General features: G+C 34.2%; 1 protein-coding gene across 2 annotated transcripts in view; it reads left to right on the forward strand.

The window, feature by feature from the left end:
- The window catches only part of ghrhrb (growth hormone releasing hormone receptor b), a 79,693-nt gene that overhangs the window by 27,918 nt on the left and 35,864 nt on the right, over positions 1-15,911 (forward strand). The window contains exon 3 of one of the 2 annotated variants that reach the window (XM_087257580.1): positions 14,351-14,455. In XM_087257580.1, coding sequence (XP_087113706.1) covers positions 14,351-14,455 — 105 coding nt within the window. Of the gene's footprint in view, positions 1-14,305; positions 14,456-15,911 lie in introns of both variants that reach the window. The other variant, XM_087257581.1, reaches the window with a different exon arrangement.

Consider the following 15,911-nt stretch of genomic DNA (forward strand, 5'->3'; position numbering starts at 1 on the left):
TCACTTAGTTATTCTGCAGGCAAATTTTCTACATCCAAAGTGCAGGGCAGAGATTAACGTACCATAATGCAATTCATAAAAAATAAGAAGGCTGCAATACACTGTTAGGACAGCTAAGAGGATAATTGGTGTGCACCTGCCCGACCTTCAGGACTTAAATCTTTAGAATGAGGAAACGGGCAGGTAACATCACTCAGGACCCCTCTCACCCAGGCCACAAAATGTTTCTTCAGGCAGACGCTACAAATCTCTATGCACTAAAACATCTAGGCATAAAAGCTTATTTCCAATGTGAATAGCTAGGACGTCCGTTGCTGCTTATTTTTGTTGTCAAACAATACAGTACTATTATTGCGTTTATCGTTGCTGTAAACTAGAAACCACTTATGTAAATGCACATTTTTGTTTTATACAGTTTAAACACTCAAAATATTGGATGATATAATTTTGTTTAATTTTCCAATTTAAATGTTTTTTCTGTCTTCCATATGTATTTGTATGCACTCTGAGCCCCCCACTTTTTTAAGTTTACTATAAATATTTTAGAAATTATTAAATATTTGTTAAAAAATTGACAAATACATGTATAGGCTTATATACAATTTAAAGAAAAGATTCTGTATTTGGAACCTTGGTAATATGAAACAATATATTTTTATTTTTATTACTCAATGCATAATGTAGCCTATAAATACAAAGGCTATCAACAGTGTTGTGTAACACCTTCCACAGTAACCTGTTACTGTAATCTAATTACATTTTTGAGGAACGCAGTAATGTAAAGAATTACATTTTAAATTTAAGTAATTTGATTACAGTTACTAAAGTCATTGTAATTATGTTACTTGCGTTACAAATATAGTTTTTGAAAAGGAATTGCTTCTTTTAAATCATGTTTTTTTTGCTGCAACGACAGTTAATAAGCATGCACTTTTAAAGTTGTTGGACCAGCAACTTGTTTAAGCACTTGAATAGAAAGCATTCTATGACAATACTTGTCAAAAGTCAGAACTGACTGATCGGCTTCATGTTTTGAAATATGCACATTTCAGTAGACTAAATACCTCAGACAAACACAGAACACCCAAACACTGCAATGCTTTTTTCATACTATGGATGTCAATGGTTACAGGTATCCAGTTTTCTTCTAAATGTCTTCCTTTGTGTAAAAAAAAAAAGACAAACAGGATTGAAACAAGTAAATGATGAGAGAATATAAATATTTGAGAGAACTCTTTGTCTTCTGAATATACCAAGCTGCTGTGATCAACCCATTGTAATATTTTTCAGTGAATATTAAATTACTGAAAGAGCTAATGGACAGTTTAATGTGTAGGTATATTTTATATGTTTTAAAAGTAACTTTTAAATTAATTTAAAGTTATTATTTAAAATAATAATGATTACTTTTTACATTAAGTAATTTGTAATGTAATCAGATTACAATTTTCCAGTAGTGGTCAGTAATTGGTAATCTATTACTTTTTAAAGTATCTAACCCAACACTGGCTATTAAGTGTTGATAAAGTGTGTCAAATAAATGGCTTTTTTATGTAGAGGATTCTTTATTAATAAGAACACATATATACTTATACTTCCTTAGCAGAAAATATTCTCAGGGCTTTCATATTTAGGTGAAAATCATCAAAAGTGCTTGTGGTAGCTGGCATGTTTAAAACAAAGTCAAGGAAAGCGTTAAATGCCTGATAAAAATGGCAAAGTGTCTCCCCTGTCCAATTATGATCCTATCAGCCAAAATACATCTTAATATCAGGTATAAACAGGGCCTATTTTTATCAGTCAGCTTAAGTTGAATCTCTGTTGACTGCATTATGTCATAGACATGAACTGATATTTTGATCTTTGGTCATTGAAAAATAAAACATTCTGTAAGTTTCAGAACTCAAAACGTGCTTGTTAATCTTACAACAGCTTACACTGAAGCCAATCCAACTACTTGTGGATTATAATGTGTTTAAAACACCTTTGCGGATGATCCCCATTTTTACATTACCACCAAATCATAGTAGATAAATAACGAGAGGCAAATGAGAGTTTTTGCAGAAACCAAAACATGAGTTCTGTACAGGAAACAGGTGCAGTACAATTTGTGGAAAAACACTGCATTACCTTCTTTCTGATCCCAGCATAAGGAAAGACTAGATTAACTTTATTTATAATGACATTATATAGCATGTTAATGAGAACTCCTGTTTGACACTGGATTTTCCAAAAGAATAAACAAAAAAAAAAAAATGCCTTTCTAATTATTTTGGACCTTAATATAAGATATAAATATGTAAATTTTTATAATTTGTGCTCTATTGCTTTGACTGGTATTGCATTACAAATCATTTGAAATTCACTTACTTTTTAAACATGTTTTACTTAAACCAGTTTTTAGGTGATTAGACCTAAAATAAATCTAAAAAGCAGTTTATGACCCCTTTAAAATTGAAAGTCTCAATAATAAAAATTTAGCTAAAAAAATAAATAAATAAAATATATATATATATATATATATATATACACACACACACACACACACACACACACACACACACACACACACACACACACACACACACACACACACATACATATATATATATATATACACACACTTATACAGGTATATATATGATTTAGCGATAGAAGATGAAGCCTTCAACTTCACAAAAATGTACAAAAACGCTACAAAAGTGGACCAGAATAAAATACGTCTGTCAACAATACACAAATGCAGCAGGGAACGAGTCTTTGCTGTTGTCAATTAAGAGGAAGGCCAGAGAGCGCCTTTTTTCCTGCGCTCCTCCCCATCACAAGATACCTGTCTGTAAGGCTACTCGTGTCCTTTGTAAGTTTATTTTTAAAATAATTTCTTACATATAGCTGAGTAACCTATCTGAAGAATTATTTATGCGGTTGCACCTATTTTTTATACCCTAAAACCTCACGTTAATTCTTGTTTTTGTTGATTTACTATAAGGAAACATAAAGGGCACAGGTTGTTATGGTGAAAAATAAACGTTTTTTCTATTTCACAACAACCAATAAATAAGCTATTGATATTATTATTACAGTGAAATAATTCATTAAATATGACGAGGTGAGATGAGCTTGTGTCGCGCACTCTGTGCAACAGAGAACTGTGACACCGCGGCTACGCCCACTCTAATCACACAGGTTTGGTTTTCAGCAGCGGTTAAAAAGAGACTTGACTCTTTCTGTAACAAGCTACAAGTCGTTTATAACTAACTTAATCTCGTTTATCAAACAAAACATTGATTCACTAGCTTTTCTTAAAGGTTTTACTGTAGTAGAATATAATCTAAGGTGGATATAGTGTTTTGCAAAAAAATAAAATAATAATAAGAAGAAAAAGTTATGTTATGTTGTGTACATACTGGCCAAATCTAACTCAGAATCTTCTTATATCTTTGTATATATTATTCCATATATTTATGATGTATAGTTTTTTTTTTTTTGAACAAATTTAAGATGTTTGACAATGTTAAGATTAATATGTTTCATTTTGGCTTGGTTTTTAAATTATTTATGAACTATTTATGGACATAAAATAAAAAATGAAAATACTGTATTTGAAAATATTGTGATTAGTAAAATTTTAGAAGACAAGCATTTAAAGCAGTTCAGGTAACTGTAAAACTGTAATATCTGTGGTTATCATATATCAGATGTGTCCTCCATTTTGTGGACAGATAAAGCAGTTATAACAGATGTTTTAAAATCATCACTGGCCACAATTTGATTATTTATAGCATGTTATCAAGATCTGTAGGAAATGATAGAAGAGCCTGTCACTGAATTCACAATTAGATCGGATGGCTTTTACGTCTTGCCCTTGGTTTTTACACGCCACATTACACACAATGCAGTTTTCGCTTCTTCTTTTTGTTTGCTTGTTTGTCACAAGAAGACACCTACTCATCTGTATAGTGAATATATAGCGGGTTTTTCGTATGTTATCAAATATCAAAAGTTGTGCTTCTGCCATGGGTTCAGTGATGTGACTATTTTACATTTCCCCAGATATCTCATGCTTCTCTTTGATTTCTTGTTCTTATTAGAATTTTGCACCTGTGACTACAAATGCATGCTTATTGCTAATATCATTGTCAAGCTGTTCAACACACATGAGGATATTTTTTGATTTTAGTTTCTGTGGGTGCATATGTTTGTTTCAATTTCAAGACGATCATGACAATAAAAGTGTAACTGCAATATATTTCTGCAACAAGCAGAAACAAATGTTTTGTTGTTGTTTTTTACATATTGCTTTGAAGAGGTTTGGGATTCTATTTTAACAATCTCGTCCAAAATTGCTGTCTCTGTTCTCTTAATGAGTAATGGGGTGCTTTGGGTGTAATGTGCAAATGTTCCCATTCCCTTTAAAGTGCAGTTGCAAATGCACCATGGTTAATTTGCTATTTCAATCATACCTTTATTTATTTCACATCTGTTCATATGCATGATTAAAGCATGTGAGCAGATCATATATGACAAGCCTGTGCAACATTTTTTTTTTTTATTAGTGCAGTAAAACTATTAAGTGTGGTTACTCACATCCAAAACAAAAGCTTGTAATTATACGTGTGTCTTGTATTGTGTATATTTGTAATATTATTATAAATACAAACATACATAAAATGAAAAAAAAGTGACAGTGGACCAAAAACCAAAAAAGTTATACATGTAACATTTTTTGAAATTTTGAGATTTATACAACTAAATAAGCTCAAGAAATACATTATTAGGATACAAATATATTTTTCAAATAAATATTTGAAACTTTGGAATCTGAGGGTTTTTAAAAAATGCTGAGAAAATTAGCCTAAAGTGCTTAGCATTTCACATAACTAATGACAAACTGATTTTAAAGTATGAAATGTAATAAAAATCTTCATGGAACATTTATTTAATTACCAGTCATTTTGGCATAAAAGAGAAAATCGATCATTTTGACCTACACAATGTATTTTCAGTTATTGCTCCGAAAATAAGCTAGCTCTGCAATCTAAGTTTTGTGGTTCAGGGTTTTTACACATTTTATTTATTTATTTCTGTTTGTATCACATCAGGCCACGCGGTAGCGCAGTGGGTAGCATGATCACCTCACAGCTAGAATGTCGCTGGTTCGAGCCTCGGCTATGTCAGTTGGCGTTTCTGTGTGGAGTTTGCATGTTCTCCCCGTGCTCGCGTGGGTTTTCTCCAGGTGCTCCGGTTTCCCCCACAAGTCCAAAGATATGCGGTACAGGTGAATTGGGTAAGCTAAAATTGTCTGTAGTGTATGAGTGTGTATGGGTGTTTCTCAGTGATAGGTTGCACCTGAAAGGGCATCCGCTGCGTAAAACATATGCTGGATAAGTTAGCGGGTTTGTTCCACTGTGGCGACCCCAGATTAATAAAGGGACTAAGCTGAATAGAAAATAAATGAATGAATGAATGTATCACATCATATTAATAGGTGTACCATGCACAGTTCACACACATTCTGTCTATTATGTAAACACAAACTTTTTATTTTCTATAATTAATCGTTGTATTGCCTGTGTTGTTAGTATTTTGCATGTTTGTCTGCTGCTGCACATTTCTGTTGAGTGTAGGAATATTGTCAACCCAGGCTCATTATTGATACGTACCCCTATATACATTTCTGGACATTTGCAGTTTTTGTTTTCACAAATCCACCAGAGGCCACTGTGTATGCTTTTTCAGATCTCAAATTTTTCTCGCAAGTACCATTCGTGCCTGCTGTTCTTGTGTAAATCCACCAGAGGTTGCTGTCAACTGACTAACTGACCGACTGTCCTATATACCGGCAAACTGGTAACAGCGAATAAGCCGTCCACACTGAGATAAGCGGTCAGCTGGCAGGCTCAAAAAGAAACAGAAGCCATCTGCAGCATCATATGACCCCTTAGTGTTTATTTTAAAGATAAAATGCATATTCTGGCTGCATATTTTGCGCTCTCCAGAAATGTATACAGAGGCACGTTTTCACAATGAACCTGTGTTGAATATTAAGCACCCACCTACAAGCACATATTACTAATGCACACTTTGATTATTATTATTATTTTTTTAAATAATGTGCAATTAACGTTAGTCCAGGTTTTTGTTGGTCAATGCAACAATCATTTTCAGTTTCCTCAAAACAGCAGCATGCCAACAATGTGCCTGAACACACCTCAGACCAGCATGCCCGTGGGCACACAAATGGGTGTAAGTGCATTTGCTATTTAAATAAGCTGGTGCTGGATGTGAAAATTGAAAGTGTGTCTAGTGGAAAATAGCAAAACCCCACTTACACCACACCTCAATGTGCCAAATGTGTGAAAGGGCCCTTTGTGTAAGATTATGGCATGCTGATAACATCTTACTTATAATACCTCACTAGTAACCTGCTTATTTCTAAATTCATAGTAATTTATAATGACACAGATTTCTGAAAACAACAACATGAAAAACAGACGAAAACATGGTTTAATTCTGTTAAAGGTAGGCAGAGGAAGAGATTTAAAAGATTTTATTGCGGTAAATCCTGGAAAAAAAAAGATTTAAAAATAGCTTTCAATTGTGTTAAAGGGAAGAAATACATATTTCATATCAGATAAGCATAGTGGCTTAGTGACGGTTGTATATTTTGTCAATCCAGTGCAATGTGCCAGGTGTTATGTTTGGATTTTGAGTTTGTACATTCTTAGTTTCCTCTGACAGTTTTATTTATTTATTTATTTTTAAGTTATTTTTGTTTGGTAGGATCTTGTCTTTATATGTTGACCCTGTTTTTTTCCTATTGATTCTTTGCGTCTGGTTTTGGATATACTTGTTTTTTTCTCTGTTGTTGTCAGTGATGCGAAAATTGTAATTTAAATAAATAACCTGCTTTTCCGTTTATTTTAAGATAAAAAAATGTATTGTTCCTTTTTATCTTTTATTTATTTATTTTTTTGTTTTTTGTGCTTTATTACCTGGACTTCATTTTATGAAAATAAATATTCAATTAAACAAGCTTAAAATAAATATTACATTACAATACATTTAGGGTGACACATTTCTGTGTGGAGTTTCATGTTCTCCCCGTGTTTGCGTTGGTTTCCTCTGGGTGCTCTGGTTTCCCCCACAAGTCCAAAGATTGTCCAAATAGGCTGAGGTGTATGTGTATGAATAAGAGTTTATGGCTGTTTCCCAGTTATGGGTTGCATCTGAAAGGGCATCTGCTGCGTAAAACATATGCTGGATAAGTTGGCAGTCTCAAAACATTGCAAGAATTAGATGCTTTGTTTCCGGTAAGGATTTAAAGAAACATGTTCATGCTTTTATCAGTTAATTATTTTAAATTCTTTCAATAATTTTTATTTTCTTGTTTCTTTAATTCTAGTTTATGTAAAGCACTTTGAATTACCATTGTGTATGAAATGTGCTATATAATAAACTTACTTTGAGAAGTACATTCTGGTAAATCTAGTAAAGAAAAAAGTCACAATTTCTTCATATTAAACTGAACTGGCCAGAATGGTATAAACAACGAAATATCTATAAACTTTTAAAAAACCAATTGCAAATGTTTTGCATTTATTGTGTTGCATTGTTTTCATCTATCATTTTCAATTGTTTTATAGGGAGTCTATTTAATCAGACTAATATGAGGCTATTAGCTGCAAAATCATTATTTTTTAAAATACAAACGTGTCATTGGGCGAGGCAGTGGCGCAGTAGGTAGTGCTGTCGCCTCACAACAAGAAGGTCGCTGGGTCGCTGGTTCAAACCGGCTCAGTTGGCGTTTCTGTGTGGAGTTTGCATGTTCTCCCTGCCTTCGCGTGGGTTTCCTCCGGGTGCTCCGGTTTCCCCCACAGTCCAAAGAAATGAGGTACAGGTAGGTACAGCTAGGGCTAAATTGTCCGCAGTGTGTGTGAATGTGTGTGTGGATGTTTCCCAGAGATGGGTTGCAGCTGGAAGGGCATCCGCTGCGTAAAAACTTGCTGGATAAGTTGGCGGTTCATTCTGCTGTGGTGACCCCGGATTAATAAAGGGACTAAGCCGACAAGAAAATGAATGAATGAATGAATGAATGAATGAATGAACGTGTCATTAAAATGTCAACACATGTATAAAAGCTGATTCAAGATTGTGTAGATGTTGCTTTATGGGTTAAACCACTATTTGTAATAAGATCCTGCTGTCCATCATCAGAGCCTCCAGCATGTTTCACACAGTAGTCACAGTCAATGTATTCCAGAACTACTTATAACTCAATGTCATTATCAGTCACTGAGTTCTAAGCCTAAAGCATTTTCATTATATTAAGTTGGGCTATCTTTGATATTATGCTAATTTGCAGTTCTGCTACACGGCTGCAAGTTTGATTCAGTTCCAATAAAGGCAGTTGGCATTAATGACATTGAGCATATGCATTCATATCCGTTTGAGCTTCACATATACAGTACAGGCACCTAATATCATCCGCAACATCAGTGTAATCTAAACAACTTCATATTTTGCAGGCATAATTGCTAAATCTCTGTTTGTCATGTCATACACAAACAGGCAGTCAGATGGCCTGTCCATAAAAAATAAATTCCAGTGGTGCTTTGATAGTACTTTAATTAACGAGATGGCATCAGCCGTTCAAAGTCTTATTCCTAAGTGTTATTCCTGGGGGGGGGGATCAGCCTGAGCTTCCATAAATATCTGTGTTGGAGTTTCTTACTTTTTTTTTCTATACATTTCCTGCTTTTCCCTGTGATGGTCTTCCATATTACTTGTGTTCTTCTCCAATATTTTCAGTGATAAAACACTGTAAAAATGTTACTGTAAAAATATGTAACTATAGGCTATATATATTTATATAATAGTTCTGTCTGGTTTTTGAATCTAATAGGTTGATAGCCATGCAATATTCTGCCAATAACAGCACTAGTCCAGCCTCTTAACCCTTCACTCTTGTGTATTACCCTGCCTACATACAGCAGCAAGCAGAGGACTCTCCACAGTTTGACAAATATTGCTGCTGTTGGACAACATAATGTACTTTTGAGGCTTTTTTAGTCAGTCAAGAATGTAGTTGGTTAAATTGCAACTATGCTGTTTTATTTATAGGATAGTGCCTATTTTTAAATAAAATATCATTTTAAATAATAATATAGTGCATCGACAGTCATTAGCCTGTCTTTGAACAAAGACGGTTGACAATGTTCATTCAGAAGATGGTGACAGAGACTCCATAGTAAGCCCTAAGAGAAAAACTGGGTAATTTCAAACTGCAGCTGATCAAATCATTATTAAACAAGTAAATTGCTTTTCTGAAAATAAATAAATACATACATAAATCCACAGTATAAATAGCCAGCCTATAATAGTAAAAGCCTACATACATTTTTTTTATAATCTCCACAATCAAAAGCAGTGTCTGAAAATATTTGATTATCCCCCACTATGACATCAGAAGCCCGGCTCAGGACTGGTGATGGAAACCCTTTACCTTAAACCACTTAAGTGTTGACAGGAGGCTAAACTAAAATGTCCTAATTGAATTAACACAGAATTTAAAGGCTTGTGGTATTGAGCAGCACACATCTCTAATGACAACAAAGGCTAATTAAAGTTAGATTAATGTGGAGCTGCTTGTTTCATTGATGTCTGAATACAAAGTGCTGTATGATTAAAAACAACAGTCAGCATGTTTACATAGACACCAATTTTTTTATTTATTTTAATATGATTAAGACAATACTCTTATTAAGAGTATTTTAAAACAGAAATTTTTAAAGACCTTAATGTGACTACATAAGCCATAATTGTAGTAAACACAAATTGAATTAAGATGCTGTGTATTTCTATTTTAGTCACATTATTGAAGTGCAGGACAGATACGTAAACACATTAATCTATTACCATCATGTAGGACTTGTCTCCACTTGATATGACAGACTAGTACATACACACACTGCTGTTGGACACTGTATTGTTTGCACCTACTGAGTCATTCCAGTATGGTAGGACCCTAGAAAGCAGAATATCCAAGGGCACAAGTGCACGCACAGTAAACTCTTAAGAGATCATTACACAAGTCATCGGTGTGCAGTATCAAATTCTATTGAAACATTTCTTTCCTATCTGTCCTTACTTCATACTTTCATTCAGTATCTCAAAATTTGTTGCGGGAGCTGCTGAAAGTTTGTTGACGAACTGCTGAGCTGTAGTTGAAGTAAAAAAAAAATTAAAAAAAAAATTCTGAAAGCAGCTCATATAAACACCTTAATCATATTATTGGCTTATTCAAATTAGGGTAAATATTTCAATTATCGATGTCCATGTAAATGAAGTCAGTGACTACATTTGAAGAAACATCTAAAATGTATCTGATATTTGCTTATATTTACTTTGTTTATTGGTCTTATTGGTTCTTTTTTTTTCTTACTTGACTAGTCACATATATACTTTTTTCAAATAAAAACTAAATTGTACATACCTGTTGATTTTAACCTATTGTTGCACACTTTGGGTTGAATACAGTGTTATCAGAAATTGAAAAAAAATCCGTAAATGTCTAAAGCTACATCTGAACTAATCCAGATAAATTTGAAATAATTTTTTTTTCTCTCTAAAAACACTCAGAAAAAAATGGTAATCCACACTAAAGTGACTGAAAATACTTTCGTTCATGTATTGCGCATGTGTACAGACATAAGACGCTTTTACCTGTGTCATGTTGACCTGCCGTTTATTTACTTTCTGTCTCTTTGAAATATTGTGACAAAATGTTGGCATGTAACACAACTGTTGTCTGTTCCCGCCACTGAACAATAGCTCGCTGTAAACATTCCATGTCCTCTTGAAGAGAAACAACATGTAACATGGAACTGACATAAATCTTTAATAAATATGTCAAAACAGACAACATCCAAAACATCTGCTTTACAGTGTCATTCACCATGTTAACTGGATTTGTCACATGTCTGTGTCACATGTTTTCGAAAGCTTCTGTTTTCACAGTCCACACTGCAACAGCAGCGTTTTCAAATTCTTCCATATTTTACAGTGTATTCAGAGAGATGCATTTTAATTTCCTAAAAACTCTGTCTCAGTGTGAATGGAAGGCTGAAACAGAAAGCAAAATATGCATTTTTTAATTTTTACGAAATTTACACGTATAAGTGTGGATGTCAAAACGCATGTCAAAACTTCTCTAAGACACCTGAACCCTCAGAGGGTTAACAACAGACAGCAGTGTGTACTGTATGTTATACTGCTGTCATTTTAATACACAGATCTAAAATGAACATGTGGTTTCTTTCCCGGGAGTTTATGCTCACAGACATTATCGACTGTGTTTATATGAACTTTGTGTGTTTTTGATATAATGGTTTTGGACATTTTAAGCTTTGTAAGACATTAAGGTGAACTGTAAAATTACTAAAAATAAATTTAAAACTCACTACACACATGTTATTTGACAGCTGGCTTTCTCTGCACGTGTTATACTGTATATACACTCACTGGCCACCGTGTTATACTGTATATACACTCACCGGCCACTAAAGTACTCCTCACTATTACCAGGTTGGACTGCCTTTTGTCTTCAGAACTGCTTTAATCCTTCGTGGCGAGCCTGTGGCGTTGACACAATGCTCAATTGGTGTTAATGGACCCAAAGTCTGCCAAGAAAATATCCCCCACACCATTACACCACCACCAGCAGATGCTTTTCTGCATACCTCAGTTGTAACGAGTGATTATTTGAGTTACTGTGGCCTTTCTATCAGCTCAAACCAGTCTGGCCATTCTCCTCTGATCTCTGGCATCAGCAAGGCATTTGCGCCCACAGCACTGCCACTCACTGCGTATTTTCTCCTTTTCTGACCATTCTCTGTAAACCCTAGACATGGTTGCGTGTGAAAATCCCAGTAGATCAGTTGTTTCTGAAATACTCAGACCAGCCCATCTGGCACCAACAACCATACCACATTCAAAGTCGAATAAATCCCCTTTCTTCTCCATTCTGATGCTTGGTTTGAACTGCAGCAGATCGTCTGGACCACGTCTAAATGCATTGAGTTGCTGTCATGTGTTTGGCTGATTAGAAATTTGTGTTTATGAGCAGTTGGACAGGTGTACCTAATAAAGTGGCCGGTAAGTGTATTTCTGGAGTTTAAACTGACAAGTCTTTCAGTTGAAGGCGGATATTAAACCTAGTGCGTAAGATAGACATGATAAAACCCAGAAGGCATTTTGTTTTGAGATTATCTGAGATATGGTGTGTAAAGCCTTTGCTTTCTTCTGGAAATGGGGTGAAGAGTAGCTTATTTGCATCCTAAAGAGACACATGAACAAAACATGTTTTTTTGCATTCACTCAAGAAAGGGTATTTACAGGATATAACACATAGCCTATAGGGTATTTTGAGCTGTAACATTCTGAAGAGACACGAGTTTCTTCTCGCATCCATCCGTCTAAAAATAAGCATAATATAATTATTATTTTAAGCATATTATTTCATATGCATATATTTTCCCTTTACAATCTTCCTTTTAGTATGATAGTTTACCCATAAATAGAAATTATACTATACTTTGCTTTCTCTGCTGCTTTACACCTAATGCTTTTCTTTAGTCTGATATATTTGGTATAATCAATGGGTGATGTGCATAAAGTAAGAATGTGTTCAACAGGTAAGTCATTGTAAGAGACAAATGAGCTTATAGAGAATATGAACTAATGGATGTGCTGTATGAGGCAGCCCTTTAAGCTGAAGATGCTTTTAGTTCTATCAGGGTTCTTACTCTGTTGGTTAACAGGTTTCTAGGTTACTTTAGATTCCGCTCTTTTTGATTCATTAATAAGGCCACTGTTTCTACATGTGTCCTTATGGAACTGCTGGAAGTGAGCAACAGATTTTCAAAAAACTTGAGTACGTTAATTAAATGATCTGTTCTTTCAATGTGTACAAGGGATGCCATTTAAAGTTATGATGATTTTTTTGTCATTTTAATAAATAAAAAAATGTTAATGAAAAACAACCAATTAACCTTAATACTGCATGGGGAATTAACTAACAGTAGCATATAAGCCACTGACTTGATATAAAGTGAATATGCTTCTCAAACGACCAACTTACTCAAGAGAAAATGTTTTTTTTACTTGAAATAATCGCCATATTGTAAAATGATAGATGTGATTTATGGTAATTTGATAAAATGATCATAATGAGTGTTATTTTCTTCTCAAATGTGCTTAGGATATTGTCCACATAATGACAAATTTGCAGACTATGCAGAAGGAAACTTTTACTAACTCATAATCTGCTGGCCATCTGCTCAACATTATTCTTCATTTGTACTGCCTAATAAAATAGCATGTGAAAATATGGTGCTTTGTATACTGTCACTTATGACACTTTTTAATTTTGCCTTGTGACATGTTCATTCATTTTCAAATGAAACCACATGTTCTGCTTGGTGTACCATAAAATTGCAGCCTAATTTAGTTTAATTTTAAGTAAACTTAATTTAAACTTAACTTGGTTTTTCACACCTCAATACTTAAGACTCTAATGATGATTTGCCTTTAATGACCACTGATATTTTTTGCTGATTAAATTAGCAATGACAATTAAATGTCAACATCCTTATGCTAATTTGCAAAGCAGTTTTGTAATGTCCTTTACTTGTTTTAGTTTGAACTTTAAGACAAACCACAGATGTGTCTTGGTAGTAAAAAAAAAGGTTTATGCAGTTCTAAGAAAAAATGTTCTTTTGTTGAAATGACTCTAATAATGTCTAAAAAGTCTCCTTCTATCATTCTAGCATCATTGCAAAGCACTAAGAGGTAATAACAGTAATAACAATATATAATAAAACATTAATAACAAAACGTCTGAGGATATAGACCTGCAAGCGGTGGAAATGAAATCCTTGGCATAGACATGGCAGTCATATTTTTGTAGTCATGACCAAATATGATCCCTGTGGCTCTCATTATGCTCAAAGCCTTCCTCATTCATTCAGCTTCGGTTTTCACAGTTCTGTTATATTCCTCAGGCAGATGCTCAGTTGTGAACAGTGGAGATGCCTAGCTTATCTGAAACTTTTTAGCAATTCTGTGAGCATCTATGCCCTATGCCCTATGTCTGTGCCTTTCCTCAATCTCTCTTTCCATCCTAATGTCCATCGTCTCCTTTTTTTGTCTTCTGTTCAGTCAATCAGTCCTTTTATAAAGAAAGAAATAAAGAAAGAAAGAAAGAAAGAAAGAAAAAAAGAAAGAAAGAAAGAAAGAAAGAAAGAAAAATGTAATGTGTTTATGAGTTCTGTGTATTTTTGTGTCTCAGGGTGTCCCACTGAGTGGGATGAATTTTGGTGCTGGTCTGGGGCAGAAGTTGGACAGGTGGTCAACATCTCCTGCTCTGAAGTATCTCAGCTATTTGTGAATCATGGTAAGATACTGCTATCGTATTTAGATTTTTTATTACTAATTGTCTGTTTTCAAATATCAACAGAAGCACAACTTTAGGATGTTGATTGGGTGTGTTGATGGATGATCTCAAGCTACTTTAAATCGGAATTGAAGAATAAACTGGTGTAACATTATTTTGAATTCACACACACACACGTTGGTATTGGTGGTTTACAGGGAGTCTCCATTAGTGTAATGCGTTTTGTACAGTAAAATCTGCTTATTATATGGCCTTACCCCACACCTACCCCTAAACCCAACTCTCACAGGAAACCTGTGGCAAATTTTCATTGTCACAAAACCCACATTAGGACAGGAGGGTTCCCAAATGTTTTAGCCTGCGACCTTCAAAATAACAATGCCAGTGACTTGTGACCACCAATATGCCCTAAGATGGTTATAAATATATAAATCTTGTACACAACGGCACACACATACTGTACCAATAGGCCCAAGTTTATTTATCATTTAATTTTAAAGCACGCCTCTCTGAGATTATCCTCTATGTTCAGTTGTGGCCTGTATTTATTTTTAATGTATGTGACAGGCGTAAAGCTGTCAGAAAGTTTAACCTGGTTCCATAAAATATACAGTTGAAGTCAGAATTATTAGCCCCCCTTTGAATTTAATTTAATTTTTTAAATATTTTCCAAATGATGTTTACCAGAGCAAAAACAAATGTCACAGTATGTCTGATAATATTTTTTCTTCTGGAGAAAGTCTTATTTGTTTTATTTTTACTGAAATTGTGGAAAAATAAACAGGGGGGCTAATAATTCAGGGGGACTAATAATTCTGACTTTAACTGTATGTGCTGTGTCTTTAATATAACGTAATCACCCAAGAGGTTGCAAAAACTATTTTTCTTCTGTAGGTTATGGATAAAATGTGGTGATTGTTAGTTTAATAAAAAATATTTTTATTTTTGAAAATTACGAAGTGACTTCCCCTGATTGTCTTGCGACCCCCGCCTTTGGGAAGCACTGCATTAGAACATTGTCATACAGACGGCATCATACAAGACGCTGTCAAAAGATACTGGTATTGCTATACTTTTGGGGACATTAATTCCTCACAGCATGAGGAATACAATGTGTAAAGACACACGCTATAGACAGTGACTGCTGTAATTTATTGCACAAGTAAATACACAGCCATTTGCTTTTGTCCTCTGCATTAAAGATTTCTAAAGATCCACTATTGCGTCTTTAATAACATTTGCAGATTAGGTATGATTGGAGACATCAGGGTGCTTTAAAGACTGAACTCTTAGGAAGTGAATGGATTTTTTTATGCTGAGGACTTGAGGAATATACAAAAGAATTTATGCCACAAAGAAACTTTTGCAAAGTAAGAAAGGAAGAAAACAATGACCTTTGACCTAGAAATGCATCTTTATTGTTTAATGTTACAATAACAGATTAAATGGAACGAAT

The sequence above is a fragment of the Danio rerio genome, chromosome 6 (assembly GCF_052040795.2).
Source record: "Danio rerio strain M-AB ecotype USA chromosome 6, GRCz13ab, whole genome shotgun sequence".
In the NCBI taxonomy this organism is placed as follows: Eukaryota; Metazoa; Chordata; class Actinopteri; order Cypriniformes; family Danionidae; genus Danio; species Danio rerio.